The sequence below is a fragment of the Elaeis guineensis genome, chromosome 11 (assembly GCF_000442705.2).
Source record: "Elaeis guineensis isolate ETL-2024a chromosome 11, EG11, whole genome shotgun sequence".
Classification (NCBI taxonomy): domain Eukaryota; kingdom Viridiplantae; phylum Streptophyta; class Magnoliopsida; order Arecales; family Arecaceae; genus Elaeis; species Elaeis guineensis.
The window spans coordinates 12,349,396-12,372,158 of record NC_026003.2 but is presented as its reverse complement, the minus strand read 5'-3'; the positions used below and the strand labels follow the sequence as shown (position 1 = coordinate 12,372,158).

Genomic DNA, 22,763 nt, shown 5'->3' with positions numbered 1-22,763 from the left:
GTTTGTAGTAATGATTAGTTGTAATGTACTGCAATTTGCTTTGCGGTGATAGCAACAATGTTGGAGGCAAAGAAGCTGCATATATCAGAACTCCACATTGCATTGATATCACACGGATAATATAATGGAGTGATTAAATAATAAATCTTCTAGTAAGAGTCAAACACATTTATTTATAGTTATTTGTGTGAGTTAAATAAGATAAGGGGGTTTATAAAGAAAAGGTGATCAGATCAGTCTTAAAACTTGAGTCACTGCATCATCCTTGCATTATAATGGATTTCCATGAAAGAAAAACAATTTAAGTATCATTCACACCTTTGAGAAGTCATTGACTAGTGGGATTTGCAAAGGAAGAAATGACTAACTTGTCGTTACAACTTACTAGTGTTTGGCACATGCCTTGCACATGCTTTTATCAGGAGCTGCAATTATAACTCTACACAGAAGCAACTGGAATATAGTTATAGAAAACAACTGAAAAAAAAAATTATGGGAAGGCCTCAAATTCCAGCTTACATACTGGACTCTGGGCTTTCTTTCTATATACAGAGAAAGCTAGCTATCAAATTGGTATAAAAAGTGAAGTACATGGATATCTTTGATGCAACAGGAGACTAACAACTTCATCCTTTGCATGCAGTGGGTCACTACTTGGTGTTATGGTAAACACAAGTTTAGAGTTTCATGAATATCGCGTAGGGACTGTATATGTGCATTGGGATAATAGCTCCAAGAATTGAAGCATAATTGATGAACATTAATAATTTGCACCTGATGCTAGCTCTGTGGATGCATTTTTCAAACTGCCTTCAATTTTTTTCCATCCATCAAATACACCATCAAATATAATTTTTGGTAGAAATGATGTCTTCACATAGAGTGAAGTGTTCACATAAACACACCAAACAATTTATGTTTCAGCATGTTAAATGGATCATCATGTGACTGTCATATGTCCAGCAGATTTTTGAATCTTTACATGGCTGTACATGAAATTTTTAAGACTACCCCAGACTCTTCCAATCCAACTATCTTAAAAGATAACACCTTTTACTTTTGCTGTAGCAGCGGACAGGTTGTATACATTTCGAGTGTCCATGATAGAGAATTGTAACATCTTATGAGCTCGTCTTCACAAAGACTACATTGTCATCTTGTTATTATCCTGAAGAATGATTTCTTAGATTTCTTGATACTCATTCCATACAGAAGACATTTTCTTTCTCCTCCTCCCAAACACATTTCTACACTGAGAAATAATCACCCTCAACAATAAGGGCTTCATTTGCACTCTAGCCGCTAGATGCTTATCTAAATAAGCCTGTCATATTATTGAGTTATTAACAACAACAAAAGGGGAAAACATTAGTTGGATTCATGATATGATAAACCTACAAATGACCTAAAAATTTCAGTGTGGATGACAATAATATGGATTCTCGACTTGAAATGACTGTGATCAAAATTTCAGTGCAGATAACAGATCCATGCAGAATGATGTTGAAGAAATCACTCCGTTAAATGCAAGAAAGAAGGCAAAATATGTCATTATATAAAGCTAGTCTTTGGGAGGCTCTAAGCCTTTCAGTCACTTATATAGGCACTGGAACCTTGTATAGGTTGCCGGTTACCAAAAGACAAGTAAAAGGTGCTTTTTAAGAAAGTTGGTTGGAATATGAGAGTAGCCTTACAAATTTCAAGCATGGCTATACAATGATTTGAAAAGCTATTAAGTATATGATAATGTACTCATACACAAGTACCTGTTCAATTGTGTTTACGAAAGCTTCAACTCACCTCTGTGAAAATATCACATACCATCGGAAAGACTATATCACTACATACAAGATAATTTAAAAAAATTAAAGGTAGTGTTAGAGGGTCCACAGAGTTGATCTCACCATGCTTTTCAGAGAATCAAGTCAATATATCCAATATGTGTCTCACGAGACATTATAGTGATAACAATTGGTGATTAAATAAGTCAATAATAACATATGTGATGTACAATTCTCACAACAAAGTTGCTATTCTTTGTGCTATTTGTTGCTTCCTAATTAATAAGGAAACTAAATCAAAGTTCCCATCATAGCACAGGCAATGCATGCAACAGGAATACAAGAATGACAATTTTGAGTGACAAATTGACATTGAAAAAAGAATTTCACAATCTCCATATCCACTAGAAGTTAATAGTTATGTATTCCCTATTCAAAATTGAAAAGTTCAAATGGAGCCTTCCAAAGAAAATATGCGGCAATGCCCATCTAGTTTAAGAAATACCTGCCAGGGTCAAAATTCACGCACTGAAAAATTAAAATTACCATACTACCCTTGCCATTAGTTTCCCCCAACTTCAGGATCCACCTTCTCTAGGACTGCATCCCTCTGGTTTGGATCTATGTACTTGCATGTCATTTGTTTATGTTCATCAGATGAACAAATCTTTTGCCTCCATCCTAGGTTTTCCTATGATGAGATTGTTAAATCGTCATTGTAATAACTTAATATCTTATCCATCAGATTTTTCTTTCATTTTTGTGTGCTAACTTTCATTATCAGACAACATCTGTGATTGACATAAAGTTTTGCTCACTGGAAACATTTCACTCGTAATCACTCTATGGTTGTGCTGTCAATATGAGAAATTAGCATCGAATGCTTAATACTTTGCCGTCTTTCATCATCAGACAACATATGAAAATACTTCCTGTGATGATGAGTCTTCAGGGTCATTTTTTTATTTTCTTTTGCTAATTAAAGCTAGCATCTTGTTGTTATTATTGATTTAATTTTGGATTTCTTTTAGATACATGTTTTGCTTTGAAAATGTTTCATCTTGAATTCTACATCTCCAAAAAGAATATGAAATTACCGCAAAAAAACCACCTGCTCCATTCCCTGCATCCACAATTATATGAAATCCCTCCAGTGGCTTCTCTGAAAGTAAAGTAAATAAAGAAAAAAAAAATCAGCACATTATTGGTAAATGCTAAGAGGACATTTTGCATAAGAACTTGTAATTAGTCTTCCCATATATGTGATGCAACACACTTCTAGACCCTTCCCTCTAATGATTAATTAAATCTTATGAAAATGGGTGCAAGAGAAATTAGCCTATGATAACAATAATAAATAATCTCTGCCACATAGTTCCTAATGTATACTTCCACACCCACCGCCACCACATCCACCACCCCCGCCCCCTTCCTCCTTACAAACTCCCAAAAGGAGGGGACAGTTGTAGATTAGTAACTCAGGAAGTCGTATACGTTGAATGAATATAGTTTGGAAATCTGAATTGTAGGCTGAAAATCAAACTGGCAAAGCAATTTTGTGCTAAAAGGTTTAAAATATGAGAAAAAGCATACCCACGTTCCCTGCATCTCTACGAACTGCAGCTACAAGATCAGCAGTATAAACTGTCATGTAATCCACCTTTCTAACAGCTGCATTCGCAGCTTCTTCTGATTCCTTCAGGCTTGTATCTGTGAACTTCTCATATATATTTGCAGCATGCTCCAAGATGTCTTTAATGTCAGCTTTTCCAAGTCCACCAGCTCCAGTGAAAAACTTAAAGCCATTGCGATTATAGGGAAGGTGACTAGCTGCACACAACAAAATCATCTTAGTGGACCTCACTCCTAAATAAAGCTGATTGAGGTTGCATAGCAAGATCTCTGGGAAAAAGTCAATTAGCAAGCATGAAGATATTACGAAATAAGATGATGAAATTCCTGAGATAGTTTCATTTAAAAGGTTAGAGGCTTACATACCATATAAATTTTGATTAAACAGGATTAAAAGAGAAGAAAACCAACAACCAAGCAAACTAGAGGGAATTTATAGAAAATGATTTGATGAAACTCAAAGAGAACAAAATGCTCTAGGACAAGAGGTAGGCCATATTAATAAAAAAAAAAAAAAAACCCACAAATCAGTTACCTGGTTCTCTCAACAATGATTATGACCAAGTTCTTAACAATTCCCCAAAACCTGAACATCAAGGATAGCTGTGCAGTGTGCTTTGAATGCAGGTAGTCCAGAAAACTTGCAAAATTAAAGCTTAATCTAGGAAAATGCTTGTCAAAATAATAAGAAATGAAGAAATGCCTAAAGAGCATCATGAATTGCCTACATGTGCAATAAGTTTGACCCATACAAAAAGTTTTGGAAGAAACTCTAAAACTAGAGTTCTGGCTGAAACTGGAAATTTTCCATTTCAGTTTTGGAGTTTCAGCTCCCATGATCTAAAGAATAATTTAGCTCATTTAAAAATCAGGAATTATGAGAGAATTTATCAAAAAGTTTTGGAGAGCATTATATCATAGCCATCACCATCAGATATGAAAGAAAAAAATAAAAAAAAATTTTGCTTTACTGCATGTTAGAGGAGATTCAACACAGAATATATGCTTCTAGTGCATAAGGATTATAGGCCACACAGCTATAACAGACATCTGAACAGTTTGAAACAGGAAGTCTCCTGCCACGTTACAACTTACAAGGATCTCAAACTTGATTAATATGAATAGTAAGAACCACAGTATACTTGCATATTCCCCATCCAAAAAAACTATGTAGCAACCATCAAAAATCTAGGAACAATTAAGAAAGCTATAACATGACACTGAATAGTTTGAAACAGGTGGCCTCTATGCCATGTTACAAGGATCTCAAATTTGACTAGTATGAATAGTAGGAACCACAGTTTACTTTAATATTTGTTAGGATGTTCTGCTCCTAATGACAGCTTTTCGGGAGAGAAGTACCTCCAAGAACAACGAAATAGAAAGGAAAGTAATGCTATTGCTGATATTTAATGCAGAAAAATAAGAAATTACAACTCAAGATGCCTTCCGAAAAGATGACTCCCCATATTTATAGCCTAATTACTTGATATTCAAGTTAGCTTAGGGCCCAAATAACTTAACTCCCAAGCATGGAATGCCGTACCGGGCCGAACCGCCCTGTCATGCCCCGAACCCAATAGCCGGTTCGGATACGTGATGGCCGCACACTCCTTAGAGCAAACCCTAAAGAATATGCAAGCCTAAAATAATTCATTACATCCTCAACATCCATTATGTCTAATTTCAATAATAACTTGTAAAACTTGCATAATTACAATTGAAATTCTTTCAGTCCTCTGTCAGATATCATGACATTCTATCTATTCATCTGCTCACCCGCAATCCAAACCATAGCCAATCATAAGCGTCCTGTATCTCTGAGAAGAAAAAGAAAGATGAAGGAGTGTGAGCTTTACAGCCCAGTAAGAATTCCTATATCACACTGATATAATAATATAATCTGAAAATAAGAATAAACAATAAAATATAAAATCTCATGTTCAATATCCGGAATGACATAAACATCTATAAATTATCTGTCTTGTCAAAAGAAATACATCATCATATGTTAATGGGTGAAATACTTTTATTCGACAATTGTTTCATGTCTTATCTTTCATTTTTCTTTTCATAATCATATGATTTTTAATCTTTTCTTTCTGGCTCTGGACTAACCAAGTCTATACCTCAATCATCATCCGAATCAATTTTACTTAAAAGCTTTTAAGGCTATCCAGGATGAGCTCCTGGCCGGCTGTCCCACATACGAAAGCCCGTGAGAGGCTGTCCCAGGCATAAGCTCTGCGGCTGTCCCAGCATGAACTCCTGGCCAGCTGATCCACCTATAAGCCAGTGGGGGCTGTCCCACGCATAAACTCCTGACGGACTGTTCCACATGACAAGGCTAGTCCATACCAAATCTCTCTTTTTCATTTAATCATTATGTGTTGATTTCATCAAATCAATTCCAACTTACATTATGATCAATTTAGATATGTCATATCCATATAATCATGCCATCAATCTCTGATACATATATATATTGACATAACATACTTATGCTCAAAATCAAATAATAGTATCTCAGATATAATAAATTCATCGATCTTAAATCTGATGATGCAAAACCAACAGTAAAATAACATATATATAATGATGATCATGTACAGGATTCTTACCTTTACTGGTGACTGATCCAAGCATAGAAATTAATGTTCTTCTTAGATTTATGAATTTTAAAAATAAGATATTCCACTCCATATTTTATGCAAACAATCGAATCTCTTCATGATCCTGATCAAATATAAAAATCATATATGAAAAAATTAACGATAATCGATCCTAATAACACAAATCCAGGATTTCTCCTAGGATTACCCAAAATCGGATTTGTTTGAGTATCTGGACCCTCCATTGGTCCACAAGACTTCTAGAGAGAGAAAATCTATGAAGAAAAAATTTTAGAGATAAAATTTTAGAGAGAGAGTGGAGAGAGTGAAGAGAGAATCTTCGTATCTTTCAGATGAAAAAATTATGATTGAGATCATCAGAGGTTATATCAGGATGACTCAATATGAATTAACCATGATCGATGTTATAAATTTCGAATAAGGATCGGATCGGAATCTAATCTACTGCATGAATTTCGAAGCAATCTCAGGCCATCTTATTTTCATCTCAAGTTTATCCTAGGATCCGTGATGAAATCAGAGAGGAAGAGAAAGATCCTAGAGAGACAAAATCCATAAAGAGAAGGTAAAGAGAATGAGAAGAATAAGAAAGAGAAAAGAGAGAGAAGGAGGAGAGGAGAGAGAAAATTCTCTCATTTTTTTTTTCTATTTTTCTTTTTCTTTTTCTCTTTTTCTTTTTCTTCTTCTTTCTTTCTTTTTCTCTCTTCCCGGCTGAACAGAGGATGGACCAAGGGGGACTCAGTGGCTTGGCTCCGACGAGGGGGGAGCTTGGCCAGATGTCCGGCAGTGACGGTTGACGGTGGTGAGGCAAGGGATGGCAGCGGCAAGGTTCGGCCGGCAAGAAATCAAGAAAAATCGAAAAAATAGAGTACCACCATTTTTTTTTATTTTCTGATCATTGGCGATCACCGACGGCCAATACCTTCAGGAAAGAGAGATAAAGGGACGAGGGTCCTATCCTAGGGGTGAGACACTGCAAATGGCGATGCTGGTGGCCAGAAAAGAGGGAAGGTGGCCCGACCGAACAGGGATTCACCCTTTTCTTGGATTTTTGACGATCCCGACGGCCGACAAGGGTCTAAAGCCATGAGGAGAAGGGAAAGAGGGAGAAGAAGAAAAATTGAAGCCTTACCTGAGCTCCGGTGGCCTCTCCGACCTTCGATTTCTGACGAACATGAGAAGAAGATGATGCGGCTTCCACGGAGAAAAGAGGAGGAATCGAGCTCAACGATCATCGTGGAGGCTCTTGAGGGAGGGGGGAGGCTTGTTTATAGAGGATCCTAGAGCTCCAGTAGTCCTAGGACTCTTTTCCATCCGAGATTCATCGGAGAAGAAGACTCCCATTGGAAAATGAGAAGATCCCGATGGAGTCTTTTTCTCCGATGAATCTCGGATGGAAAAGAGTCTAGGACCACTGGAGCTCTAGGACCCTCTATAAACAAGCCTCCCTCCTCCCTCAAGAGCCTCCACGGCGATCGTTGAGCTCGATTCCTCCTCTTTTCTCCATGGAAGCCGCAGCATCCTCTTCTCGTGTTCGTTGGAAATCGGAGGTCGGAGAGGCCACCGAAGCTCAGGTAAGGCTTCAATTTTTCTTCTCCCTCTTTCCCTTCTCCCCATGCTTTAGACCCTCGTCGGCCATCAGGATCGCCAGAAAATCCATGAAAAGGGTGAACCCCTGTTCGCCCGGGCTATCTTCTTCTTTTCCGGCCACCAGCACCGCCGTTTGCGGTGTCTCACCCCTAAGATAGGATCCTCATCCCTTTATCTCTCTTTCCTGAAGGTATTGGCTGCCAGTGACTGGCCAATGATCGAAAAATAAAAGAAAAACGACGGTACCCTATTTTTTCAATTTTTCTTAATTTTTGCCTGTCGAACCTTGCCGCCGGCCATCCCTTGCCTCACCACCATCGACCGTCACTGCCGGACATCCGGCCAAGCCGCCGCCCCTCGCCGAGCCAAGCCATCGAATCCCCTTTGGTCCATCCTCTGTTCAGTCGGAAAAGAAAAAAAAAGAAGAAAAAAAAAGAAAAAGAAAAAGGAGAGAATTTTCTCTCCTCTCCCTCCTCTCTCTTTCCTCTCTCTCTCTCAACCTTCTCTCTCCATCTTCTCTCTCTAGATTCTCTCTTTATTTTCTCTCTCTAGACCTTTCTCTCTTTATGGATTTTGTCTCTCTAGGATCTTTCTCTCCTCTTTGATTTCATCACGGACCCTAGGATAAACTTGAGATGAAAATAAGATAACATGAGATTGCTTCGAAATTCGTACGGTAGATCGGATTCCGATCCGATCTTTATTCAAATTTATAACATCGATCATGGTTAATTCATATTGAGTCATCCTGATATAACTCTGATGATCTCAATCATAATTTCTTCATATGAAAGATACGAAGATTCTCTCTCCACTCTAAAATTTTATCTCTAAAATTCTCTTCATGAATTTTCTCTCTCTAGAAGTCTTGTGGACCAATGGAGGGTCCAGATACTCAGACAAATTCCGATTTTGGATAATCCTAGGAGAAGTCTTGGATTTGTGTTATGAGGATCGATTATCGATAATTTTTTCATATATAATTTTTATATTTGATCAGGATCATGAAGAGATACGATTGTTTGCATAAGATGTCGAGTGAAATATCTTATTTTCAAAATTCATAAATCGAAGAAGAACATTGATTTCTATGCTTGGATCAGTCACCAGTAAAGGTAAGAATCTCTGTACATGATCACCATTATATATATGCTATTTTACTGTTGGTTTTGCATCATTGGTTTTGCATCATCGGATTTAAGATCGATGAATTTATTATATCTGAGGTACTGTTATTTGATTTTGAGCATAAGTATGTTATATCAATATATATGTATCAAAGATTGATGCATGATTATATGGATATGACATATCTAAATTGATCATAATGTAAGTCGAAATTGATTTAATGAAATCAACACATAATGATTAAATAAAAAAGAGAGATATGGTATGGACTAGCCTTGTCATATGGAACAGTCCGTCAGAAGCTTATGCGTGGGATAGCCCGTCAGGAGCTTATGCCTGGGACAGCCCCCACTGACTTATAGGTAGATCAACCGGCCAGGAGCTCATGTCTGGGACAGCCCACCAGGAGCTTATGCCTGGGATAGCCTCTCACGGGCTTTCGTATGTGGGACAGCCAGCCAAGAGCTCATCCTGGGACAGCCTTAAAAGCTTTTAAGTGGAAATTGATTTGGATGATGACTGAGGTATAAACTTGGTTAGTCCAGAGCCAGAAAAAAAAGATTAAAAATCATGTGATTATGAAAAGAAAAATGAAAGATAAGATATAAAATAATTGTCGAACAAACGTATTTCACTGATTAACATATGATGATGTATTTCTTTTGACAAGATAGATAATTTATAGATGTTTATATTATTCCCGATATTGAACATGAGATTTTATATTTTATTGCTTATTCTTATTTTCAGATTATATTATTATATCAGTGTGATATGAGAATTCTTACTGGACTGTAAAGCTCATATCCCTTCATCTTTCTTTTTCTTCTCAGAGATACAGGACGCTCATGATTGGCTATGATTTGGTTGCAAGTGAGCAGATGAATAAATAGAATGTCATGATATCTGATCAGAGGATTGAAAGAATTTCAATTGTAATTATGCAATTTTACAAGTTATTACTAAATTAAACATTATGGATGTTGAGGATGTAACGAATTATTTTAGGCCTTGCATATTCTTTAGGACTTGCTCTAAAGAGTGTGGGCCATCACGTATCCGAACCGGCTGTTGGGTTCGGAGGTGTGACAGAATGGTATCAGAACTTAAGTTATGATCATTGAAATTATGATATAAGTGATTAGGATATAATAGAATAATATCAGAGCTTAGATTTAAGATCACTAAAAATTATGAAGTGATATCAAAACTTTATGTAAGATCAATAAAATTGACAGAATGATATCAGAGCATAGTTATGATCATTAGAGATTATAATATAAGTGATTAGAATATTACAGAATGATATCAGAGCTTAGTTATGATCATTGAAGATTATGATATAAGTGATTAGAATGTGATAGAATAATATCAAAGTTAAGTTTAAGATCACTAAGATTATGAAGTGATATCAAAACTTTATGTAAGATCAATAGGATGTGACATGCCTGGTACGGGCGTACCAAACGGACCGACGGCCAGTCGATCCGATTCGGCCATTTTCCTCAAAAATAGCTCCGAATCGCATCGAATTGGACGGTTCGGCATCATTCGGTGCCATACCACCCAAAATCGGGTGGTATGGCTCGATACTGTTCGGTTCGACGTTGAACCGAACTGTACCAACATTCTTCACGTGGGGGGAGTGGGGGTGTGGGGTGGGGTCTGAGCTGTCTTTTAGTGACAGCCCATGTGGGTTGTCTGAGAGACCCAAAGTCTGAGAAGAACTCCCGAGCTCGCCTTCATGAGATACTGAAAAAATTAGAAAAAAAAAATTCCATCAAATTGCAGCACTAGTTCGAGGAGACTAATTTTTGGCCGAAAGTAAGGTAATGTATTATTTTTTAGTAAATATTTATTTTTTATATTTTTATTGTTAAAAAAAATAAGAACGAAGAAGTATGAAAATAAAAAAAATCATGCCAAATTTTATGATTTTGGTATGATTTGATCATATATGATAGATCTTTGAAAGATCTACATGATGACATTAAAATCATTAATTTTTATTAATTATATATTTTTTAAATATTTATATATATTTATTCGTAAAAAAATTATTAAAAAAATAAATTCAAAAAAATAAAAAATCAGAGTTTCAGAATCATGTTTAGAATGATTCAAGCTACTTAAATCTAACTTCAATTTTTTTTAATTTTTGAAATTAAAAAATATTTTTACAATTATTTTAATAATAAAAAAATATTATCAAATAAAAAAATATAAAAATAATGTTATATTTTAGTTAATTCAAAAATATTATTTGAAGCATATAACATTTTTTTTGAATTTATAAATTTTAAAATTATTATTAAATTTTTTTGAATTTATATATAATATTTTTTAATAATTATTAAACTATCATATTTTGTTATACTTGCAGATATTTGTAAAAAAAATTCAGAGCGTAATATTCGTTGACTTTCATTAATTATATTTTTTTAATATATATATTTATTCATAAAAAAATATTAAAAAATAAATTAAAAAAATAAAAAATCAAAGTTTCAAAATCATGTTTAGAATGATTCAAGCTACTTGAATCTAAGCTCAAATTTTTTTGAAATTTTTGAAATTAAAAAATATTTTTATAATTATTTAAATAATAAAAAAATATTATCAAATAAAAATATGTAAAATTAGTATTATATTATAGTTAATTCAAAAATATTATTTGAAGCATATAACATATTTTTTTTGAATTTATGAGTTTTAAAATTATTATTAAATTTTTTTAAATTTATATATTATACTTTTTTAATAATTATTAAACTGTCGTATTTTGTTATACTTGCAAAATGAGTAAGAAGAAAGATTCAAAACGTGACATTAGTTAGGATCCGGCGAGATGCTCTCGGCTCGGCATCATTGGAGATGCAAATGGTGCACCACAGAGTTCAAGGGAGGAGGGGTGACTAAAGTTGAAACAGCACTTGACTGGTGTTATCCTGATGTGTCCTGGTCGAAATGCCCATAGGAGATCCAATAGTTGATGAAAAAGCACTTTACTGATTCGAAAGGAGCAAAGGAACAGGCAAAGCAGAAGAGGACGGAAGTGGACCGTCGAACTGCTGAGCCACCTTCTTATCACTGTAGAGAGTCAGAGGAGGCTTCTACTCCAGATGATGAGGTACAGATTGAGCTGTCATTCAGACGAGCTTGACTGATCAGTACCGACAGGAGGAGATGGCCAAGTATAGAGAGTGATTTAGACCATCATACTAGAATCGGGATCTAGATCAGCAACCGATGGAGGAGAATTCGAATTCAGAACTACCTCAGTCAGAGAGCCCGATGGTAGGAGTAGACATAGCATGTCATCTTTGTTGGGAGCTTTTGGCAGTAGGAGAAGATCTTTCAAAGATATTCCAGCAGAAGCCACCATCATAATTTGAATCTTGAATCCACATGCTTTTTCCAAAAGGATTCAAAGCAGCAGAGGATTGACACTGGTGAAAAAAGATAAGAAAAAGGATATGTGGCAAACTATTGGATCATGGTTTCATTTCAGCCATATTCAGCAAATGCAGCAGGCAATCTTTACTATCTATCTACCATTTCAGCCATAGAGGCTGCCGGCCAGGGTGTAGATCGCCAGACCTAAAGACATCTATGGTTAGCTTTTTACAATAACAAAGAAGATCTGTAGAGATGGATTGCTTCTTACAAGAATAAATGGCCTACATACGGACTGACAGTGATGTGTAATGGTTGGACTGTCCTATAGATGGAGCATCATTAATTTTTTGACATACTGTGAAAATTTTTTTTTCACAAATCAATTGATGCTTCAGATAAGACGTACAATGCCACATATATCCTGGGTCTGATGGAGGAGATGATTGATTCAGTGGGTGAACAGTATGTATGCAGGTCATCACAGACAATGAGCCACAATATAAAGCTATCGGAGAGTTGCTGATGAGCAGCGACCATAGATATACTGGACCCCATGTGCTGCACATTGCATTGATCTTATATTGATGGATATTGGGAAGATTCGTAGGTACAGCAGGTAGTGAAGATTGTCTAACTATTACCAGATTCATCTACAATCACACATGGATCCTTTCATTGATACGGACATATACTGAGGAGAGATCTTAAGACCGGTATCACATAATTTGCTACCAACTACATGGCACTTGATAGTCTTCTTCAGAAGAAAGCAGCCTTACGTCAATATTTGTCAATGTCGAGTGGCAGGAGAGCAGATATGCGAGAGCCGGCACTGATGAAAGTCAGGTGGAAAACTTGGTGACGAGTAAAACATTCTATCAGCGGGTTGAGAAGATAGTGAAGGCTATTAAGCCATTATATGAGGTGCTTCACGTCGTGAATAGTGAAAGATACCTCCAGATGGGCTTCTTATATTACATGATGGAGAGGGCAAAAAAACATATCAGTGAGAATGATCTGAAGCATGTCAAAAATTCATTAACATCATTGAGCGCCGTTAGAACTATCAGATGGGTAGAGATTTGCATCTAACCGTAAGTATGGATTCAAAAATATTTTAAAATAATTTTTTTTATACTTGTAAAAGTATACTTAATCAATTATGGAATTTATCTGCAGCTTATTATTTAAATCTGAGATTCCAGTATACCATTCTAAATAGATATGGATAATGAGCTTCTTGCTGCTCTTCGTAGTGTGATATATAAGATGGTGCTCGATCAAAAATCGCATCATTGTGTCTGCAAGAGGTATGCTAGTTTAAAACAGATGTGATTATTCAACTGAATTCGATCTGTACTCAATCATATATTATAAATTTAATAAATATATTTTTTTACAACGAAACAGTTTAGAGAGAGATCAGATAGCTTTGGAGTCCCATCAACTGTCATAAGCAAAAAGCAGATGAATCCAGATAAATTACATATCAATAATGAGCAACATAGATTGACATCAAATGCTTAATAATGTCATAAAATTTGATATGTAATTTTGCTTTTGCAGCTGAATGGTGGATTCATTTTGAAATATCCACAGAACATTTGAGAGGTGTGGTTGTCCGCATTCTTTCCTAGACGGTCTCTGCTAGTGGCTGTAAGCGCAATTGATCGACTTTTGCCCTTATCCACAGCAAACAGAAAAATCATCTAACACAAAAGTACCTCAATGATCTTGTATATGTTCACTATAATCTGAGGTTAAAACTAAAATGCATTCGGAAGAAAGTACAACTAAAGTACACTGATCCGATACTAGATGATTATGCTGACGAGGATGACAATCCGATCATCGGATGGCTTACAGATCAGCAGCAGGAGCCAGAGCTTGATAAGCCGGGATCCCCTCCACGACCAGCCAGTTTGGTAGCTAGGGAGATCAGGATGGATCCAGAACAACAGGCAGAAAAAAAATTTCACATAAGGTTCCAGTTGATCAGCCACAGCCTGATGGGACACAGAGACTCATTCATCACATGACTCTTTATCCGATACATCCTCGCAGAGGTTTGAGCGACAAATGTTAGACGAGATCGACAGTCAGCAACAAGAAATCCATCCTCCCAATCACAAAAAATTCAGTCATAGAGGGGCACAAGGGAGAAAAAAGACAGTTGCATGTGCACCACTCTCGAGAGTACAGAAGCTATCTGGCTCAGATTCAGAGATCAGAAAGAATGATGATGATACTAGTAGTCATGGATCTGATGATCAGGAAGAAATGGAGGACAGGAGACCACTGCTTATGAGACAGCCGCAGGATGATATTTGATTCATCGTTGAATCCCAGTTTACACATACCACATAAGATAGGGACCATGGTAGACGAGTCGATAGAGACCATGGGGAGCCGATTTCATATAGACGATGGACTCCTAGAGGTCGTCCAGCACACATGCAGCTGCAGACGATCTTGCACGTGTAGGATCCATGAATGTATCTAGATCATCTTCACATTATGGATCCTATTATCCGCAGCCACCTTATGATCCATATGGATATGGTGCATCCGAGGCATCTTCTAGTGGTTACTACCCTATGCAGCCTGAAGCATCTTACGGATCAAATTTTGCTACCGACATATTCGGATGGGCTCCTTCACAGTCATATTATTATCTCAAGGATACTTCTCAGAGTTAGAATTTGAGTGAGAGATCTGAGATATCTTACAATCCAGAGATGGTCTTATGGGATGAATATTCAGGAGTACAGTATATCTTGGTTAGAGGGTTGGACTGATGTTCCTCCAATTATGCCAATGATACAGATATCTACAAGTGTCACAGACAATCGACGAGATATTAAATGTAGAGTAGATTTGAGATTAGTATATCATTTTTTATGCTTTGTACTTTAAAAGTTTAGATATATTTTAATGCACATTTATATATTTTTTTTTAATTTTAGGATGTTAGAGTTGTAATATAATGTAAATAAATACATATTTAAAATTTTAGATTAAGAGTCTTTGTACCACTATCGAACTCAAAAATTAAACCCAAATATGTCAATAATATGCAATATAATATAATTTTGAGGTTGTATTTATGAATTAATAACTTGAAGACCAAAAAAAAAGAAACAAAAAAATTTGTACCAATACCAACCGATACGTCAGAGTATATCATGTCGGTATGATACGATCTACCGACCTGACGTCGGTACGTACCCCAGTATCGATACAGCGATCCTTGCTCTTAAGTAACTAAAGTCTAAAAAAAAAAGATAAATATCTTATTTCCAAGTAATTATAGCCTAAAAAAAAGGAGATAAATATGTATTCCCAAGTAACTAAAGCCTAAAACAAGGAAATAAATATTTTGTTCGAATACTGTAGTTACAATACCTATGCGATGTTCCACCTATTGATGAAGCAAAAAGGTTCAAATTGCAGCAACTTTTATCTGAATTTGCAAGTCACTTCATCGAGCCTAAGGGCCTTCCGCCAGCAAGGGATCAAGACCATCAAATCCCTATAGTTCCTGAGCACCACCAGCGAATATAAGACATACCGCTATCCACATGTGCAAAAGGTTAAAATTGAAAGGCAAATGCAGGAAATATTGGAAAGCGGCATCATTCGACTCTCTCGGAGTCCCTATTTTCACTAGGGATGGCAATGGGTAGGGTTTGAACCGGATATTGTACTATCCATCCCCAAATCCGAACTTAATACCCTACTCCAAACCCCTGATACCCGATTATGTAAGAAAAGAGATATCCATCCCCATACCCAATGGGTTTGGAGATATCCATGGGTAACCCATTTCCTCGTACCCAACCCATACCCGCCCCATGCCTATTCCATACCCAAAAAAAATAAACAATCAAAATAATTTTATGCATATTATCAATCAAAATAAAATTATAAATTCAACATAGAACATAATTTATAAGTCCAGATTTATAAAATCAAACATAAAAATAGAATTACAATTCAACATAGAACATATAAATAACAAATAATTTTATGCATATTATCAACCAAAACAGAATTACCAAAACAGAATTATAAATATATATATTCGGGTATGGGTTTGGATATTGCCGATACCCGTAGGTTCGGATCGGATTCGGATTCGGGTTTAAGTAGAAAACAGCACTACCCATACCCTACCTATACCCATGCTACAGTTTTCGAGTTTTACCCAAACTCGATCAAACCCTATTTTTCAGGTTTGACCGGGTTTAGGTAGGGTGCAAACCCATTGGGTCGGATCAATTTTGCCATCCTTATTCTTCACCAACACTACTTGTAAAGAAGAAGGATGGATCTTGGCGATTTTGTGTGGACTACTGACAACTCAAAAACATCACCGTCAAGGACAAGTACCCTATCCCAATCATTGATGAGCTGCTAGATGAGTTGGTAGGTGCTTGCTATTTCTCAAAATTAGATTTCAGATCAGGCTACTATCAAATCAAAGTACGTCCCACTGACATTGAGAAGACGGCCTTTCGAACACATGATACGCACTGAGTTTTTGGTCATGCCATTTGGCTTGACCAATGCTCCAACTACTTTTCGAGGTCTCGTGAATGACATCTTCTGGTCCTTGCTGCGACGATATGTCTTGGTATTCTTTGATGACATATTGGTGCACAGCAAGTCTTGGGAGGAACACCTGGAGCATCTGCGACATGTCCTACATATCCTTAGTAATTTCAGTTGTACCTCAAAGACAGCAAATGTTCCTTTAATACGACCATCATTTCATATTTAGGACACATTATTTCAGTCCAAGGGGTGGAGGTGGATCTAGAGAAAATACAGGCCATGATTGATTGACCTCTACCTCCTACTATGCAAGCACTTCATGATTTCCTTGGTCTCACTAGCTATTACAGATGCTTGGTGCAGAGCTATAGACAAATTACGGTACCATTAACTGACCTTTTGAAAGACTTTTTATTAGATAGAGATAGCCACAAAAGCCTTCGAGAAGCTAAAGTTAGCCATGGCTACCACACCAGTTTTGGCTCTACCTAACTTTGATAAGTCTTTTGAGGTGGAAACTGATGCATCAGACTCTAGGATCGGGGTTGTACTTATGCAGCACAGGCATCCGATTGCCTTTTTCAGCAAAGCATTACATGGGTGAAATCTACACCTATCCACTTATGAGAAGGAACTCCTTGCTTTGGTATCAGCAGTCCAAAGGTGGTAGCCTTATCTACCTACTTGGATGGAAGTTCATTATCCATACAAATCATCATCCTCCCAAATATATTTTGGAGCAGAGAATTGCAACTCCAACCAAGCACAGGTGGCTTTCCAAATTGCTAGGGTATGACTACGAAATTCAATACAAAAAAGATTGTGCAAATTCAGCTGCTGACGCACTCTCACTGGTTCCCCAAGAGGGTGAAGAACTTCTGGCCTTTTTTGCTCCCATTTTTCCTATTCTTGATGACATTGCAGCTACCTATTTGGATGATCCTGAGATTGCCCGCATCAAAGAAAAACTGGAGGTAGATCCAGCATCTATGCATGACTGTTTGGCGGCCACCCTTCCTCTACTTCAAGAACCGCATATACTTGAATCCAGATTCACCATTCAAGGAGACAATCATGGTGCACTATCATGAAGATTGATAAGTCGTATATTTTTACATTTATTTTAGGTATTTTTGGTAATTAATGGTGCTAACATCTTCTAAAAAATCTAATTTCATAAATAAATTAAATTTTTTTATAAAAAAAATAATTTTAAAAAATATAAAATTAGAGCATATTTATGAAAAATAGATGTCAAGCTAATTGAGCAATTTAAGCATCAAAATAATTAAAGAATTAATGAGCAGTTTAATTTATATATTTTTTTATTTTTCAGACAATTCAAGCAAAATCAAGCGAAAATATCCAAAAAATCTATTTTAAATAGCCTTCGGTGCACGGTGGACTAGCCGCTCGGTCCACAGAATCATGGATGCGGTCCACAGAAACTCTCACGGTCCACGACGCAGCTCATGGTGGGCGGAAAGGCTTTTGCGCGATCGGACGATTGAGATCATGCCAAACATGCGATCAGAGGCTGAGGACGTGCTTTCCCATATGCTTCGATGGTGGCCCACTTCTTTGCGTGATCCAATGGTTAGGAGCGATCCTGAGCGAGATCCGACAGTCTGTGTTCGTTGCCGGTGGGAGAACTAATTTTTTAAGCACCATCTGACCGCCAAAAACCAATCTGATGGGCGATCCGACGGTCAGCATTCTTTCCGACTGTAAATAGGAGATCCTATGCGCCATCTGACAGCCTAATTCGATCTGATGAAGGATCTAACGGCTGACAACGATCCCGATCAAGATGAGGAAGTTAATGGTGATTTTTTATGCAATCTGGATGTTCCAAACAAGATCCAACGGCCAGAATCAAGGGACGCAGGTTTGACACGATTTTGAGGGCTTTTGGGACTTCTTTTGCTACCAGAAAAAGGTGAAAAATTCATCTATAAATAAAGGGATCCGAAAATAAAAGAAAAACAAAGAAAAATAATGAAAAAATAAGAAAAAAATAAAAAAAATTAGAGAGATTTAGGGATCCAAAGAGGAGAGAAGCCGATTCGCTCCACGAAGTATGAAGAAAGGAGAGGTCGTCAACCATCTTTCCGACGAGGCTGCGCCAATCAACTTCAGATCTTTGTAATAGTTTTATTTTATTTTATTGTTCTTCTTAAATTCTTTGTAATTGAATTTCAATTTTTAATTAAAGTAAAATTTATTTTATTACATTTTTAAATTTTGTCTTTTATTTTTATTGCAAGTAGATGCTAAGATCTAGTTAGTAGATCTTAGTACTAATTTATTTTTATGCTCTTTAAATTCTGTTATTTATTTTTATTGCAAGTAGAAGCTAGAATCTAAATAGTAAATCTTAGTACCTGATTTATTTTTGCGCTTTTAATTTCTGTTTTCCAACTTAAATTGCTTTCCTTAAAATTTTATTTTTCTTTTATAAAATCAAAAATTTCAAATCAAAATACTGTCTTCTCTATGGATTCAATCCGACTCACTACTTTCTGTGTTTTTAATTTTTAAAAGTCCGAATTAATTTGATAATCACGGTGTCTTAACGACAACATCACGAGTTTATCAAAGATCCTGACCACGGAGGTAATCTAAAGACACCGACGCACATAGGCGAGCTTCCATTGGCCCAACATGTGGAAAGATATTACCAGATTTGTGGCTAAGTGTGAGATGCGCCAAAAGATGAAGTATGAAGCAGCCAAGCCCTCAGGTCTAGTTCAACCCCTACCAACCCTGATCGTGTTTGGAAGGACAAAGCCATGGACTACATCAAAGGATTGTCAAAGATAAGCTGAAAGACTATTATTCTTGTTGTCATTGATCACCTCACAAAGTATACCCACTTTATTCCTCTAGCGCACCCTTTCACTGCCAAGCAAGGCCAAGCAAGGTGCCAAAACCTTTGTAGAGAATGTTGCTAAGCTCCATGGTATGCCAAGATCTATTGTAAGTGATTGAGATCAAACATTTACCTCCTCTTTTTGGAAGTTCTTTGCGCTGCAAGGAACTAAGCTCCACATGGCAACGATATCATCCTCAGACCGATGGACAGTTCGAAGTTCTTAATCGTGGGTTGGAAATATACTTGTGATGCTATGCCGCTGACAAGCTGAAGTCCTGAGCTAAGTTTTTACCATGGGCAAAGTGGTCATACAATATTTCCTATCATTCTGTCATTGGGACCACACCTTTTGAAGCACTATATGGTCGCCCTCGCCAAACATCCCATCTCATATAAACAGGACAGCAGGCGACGACCTCCTTGAGGTAGATTAGTGGAGAGAGATGATCAGTTGAAGGCACTAAAGAAGCATCTTCTTGCTGCCCAAAACTAGATAAAGCAAGTTTATGACTGGCGGCACAAGGAAAGAGAGTTCCAAGTTGGTGATTTGGTTCTCCTTCGACTTCCTAAATACCGACAAACGACAGTGCACCCTTTAACCTATTCTAAGCTCTCTCTATTTTTATGGCCCATTCAAAGTGTTGGAAAAGATTGGGTCAGTAGCACATCACCTCAAGCTATCCACTAGGGCGTGAATTCATAATGTCTTCCATATATCTAAGCTGAAGCCATACCATGGAGAGTCAAATGTTCAATCATCCTTGCAGTGGAACTGATTGAGGATCGCCCCATATTCCTATGGAAATTCTTCAACACCGATGCAAACGAGTCAGTGGGCGGCTTCGCACTAAAGTACTTGTTAGGTGGAGTGATGGAACTCATGAAGAAGCCACATGGGAGGATCAGGATCACTTGGCACTTCGATTCCCTCATATTGCACCTTAAAGACAAGGTAAAACTAAAAGAGGGAGGATTGTTACAACTTATATAGTACCCGACGAGTACTATAGCTACAGTATCCAAATAAAATATTTATCGCCTTTTTTAGGCTTTAGTTATTTAGGAATAAGATATTTATCTCCTTTTCTTAGGCTTTAATTACTTGGGGATAAGATGTTTACTTTCTTTTTTTATGCTTTAGTTATTGGGCCCTAAGCTAACTTGGATATCATGTAATTAGGCTATAAACAAAGGGGTCATGTTTTAGGAGGGGCATTTTGAGTTGTAATTTCTTATTTTTCTGCATTAAATACCAACAATAGCATAACTTTTCTTTCTATTTCATTGTTCTTGGATGTACTTCTCTCCATTGAAGAGAACAAGCCATCGTTAGGAGCGGAACATCCTAATAAATTGGTTCCATTGCGGGATACTAACTCCAACGATCTTCACCGACGAACATATCAATCGAATCCTTTATGGCGATTGAGGACTCGACGAAGGCAACTTGTCATGATGATCAACCCTCGGAGCAACTGTTGCTCAAGAAGATGTTCCTAGTTTTTATGACGAGCCAAACCAACTATGCAAAAGCGATACAAACCCTGACAGAGTCCATGCACCTATCAAAAAGACCCTTTGCAAGGGGAAGTTTCCGGTCGGAGAAGAGGAGAGCGTCCATCAACACACTTCGATGCTCCGTACAAGACCCTTGATCCTCTTGTCCCAATTCAAAATGGGATAAGTAGAATCCAACGAGTTAGAATACCATTCCTCTCAGGTGTGCACCGAAGAAGGGAAGATGAACTCACAAGTGCTCGACCCCCATAAAGGGAGGGAACCGCTACGATGGTGTCATACCTCCGACCCGAGATCGTGAGCCGAAGGTCATGGCAACCACCGCATACTCATAAAAAACTTCCTCATAAGAATGCAAAGTATCTTATCATGCTATCATAAAACAACAGCGAAATAATTAGTCAATAATTTAAATCCAAAACTTAACAATCTAAATTCCAACTTTAATATCTCAATAAATTCAACAATATTTAATAAATCTTACATCAAATTCAATAAGACTTTTAATCTAAAATAAAAATATCAAGATACTGCTTCTAGTCACTCTCCCGCATATATCTCATATCATCTTAATTTCTCAAGATCTGTAAAAATAGTAAAATAGGAAGTAATGAGCTAGACAGTTTAGTAAGCAATGATCACTTTGGCTAAATTAAATCAAATAATAAATAAATAATTATTTATAAAAAATAAGTATATAGAGTTCATCAATTCAAAATCAATTTCAACTATGCAACATTATCAAAATATAGTTCATGCCAAATTCAATTCTTTTCAAAAATTCGAGTTTCTTTTAAGAATTCAATTTCTTTCATTCTCAATTCTTTTCATCAACCATGAGCTATGACTATATTTTTTTTGTGGCAGGGTTATAACACTGCGTATCCTCTTCGATGAGCTGTGAATTATCTGGCAACAAAGTCCTTCGAAACCACTGATCTACTAGCAGTTTGTCGCTGTTCTGCTGGCGACATAAACTGTTGCTCCTTAATTGATTTTGATGATTACAAAGCATTTGAGGGATTACTAATGATTTTGACTTGAAAAAAATTTATTGTATTTCAGGGGCAAAATCATAATTTTATCAGATCTGATTCGGAAGCCTCAAGAGCAAGAACAAAAGATGTGTAATCTATTGGAGGCAATTTCAACATTTTTGAAAGTGTATTTTGTAAGAAAATTAGGTTTATATTTTGAGTCGACCCCATGAGTCGACTCATGGCTAAAAGGGCTGAACGGCACGCAAAATTTTTGGCTGGCACACTCTGTGAGTCGATCCCTGCATGAGTCGACCCTATGAGTCGACCTCTGCTGCTCTGCAGGCCAAAATTACAGAACAGTCATTTTCTGCTCTTTTCCACAAGGTCAACCCCATGAGTTGACCCATGAGCATGAGTCGACCCTATAGTCGACTCCTGTGACGGAAAATTTCCGCAACGGCTATTTTTAACCCGTTTCATTGCATTTAATGCTCATTTAATGTCTCTAACGCTCTATTTCAGCCCAGATTACTCTCCACCATTATTTGAATTATAAAAGCACTTAAAGGAGGAATCAAAGACAAGAAAGAGATTTAAAAAAGATTCTTCAAGCATTCATTTCAACCTTAAGCAAGAACCCACTTAAAAAGATCAAGAAGTTTTTATTTCA

At 36.8% G+C, this 22,763-nt stretch overlaps 1 protein-coding gene across 3 annotated transcripts in view; it reads right to left on the bottom strand.

The window, feature by feature from the left end:
* The window catches only part of LOC105061204 (uncharacterized), a 52,399-nt gene that overhangs the window by 6,724 nt on the left and 22,912 nt on the right, over nucleotides 1-22,763 (bottom strand). For all 3 annotated transcript variants that reach the window (XM_073246261.1, XM_073246263.1, XM_073246262.1), the window contains 2 exons: nucleotides 3,375-3,611; nucleotides 2,879-2,943 (listed from right to left, as the gene is read on the bottom strand). In XM_073246261.1, the coding sequence (XP_073102362.1) occupies nucleotides 2,879-2,943; nucleotides 3,375-3,611 (302 nt within the window). The remainder of the gene's footprint in view (nucleotides 1-2,878; nucleotides 2,944-3,374; nucleotides 3,612-22,763) is intronic.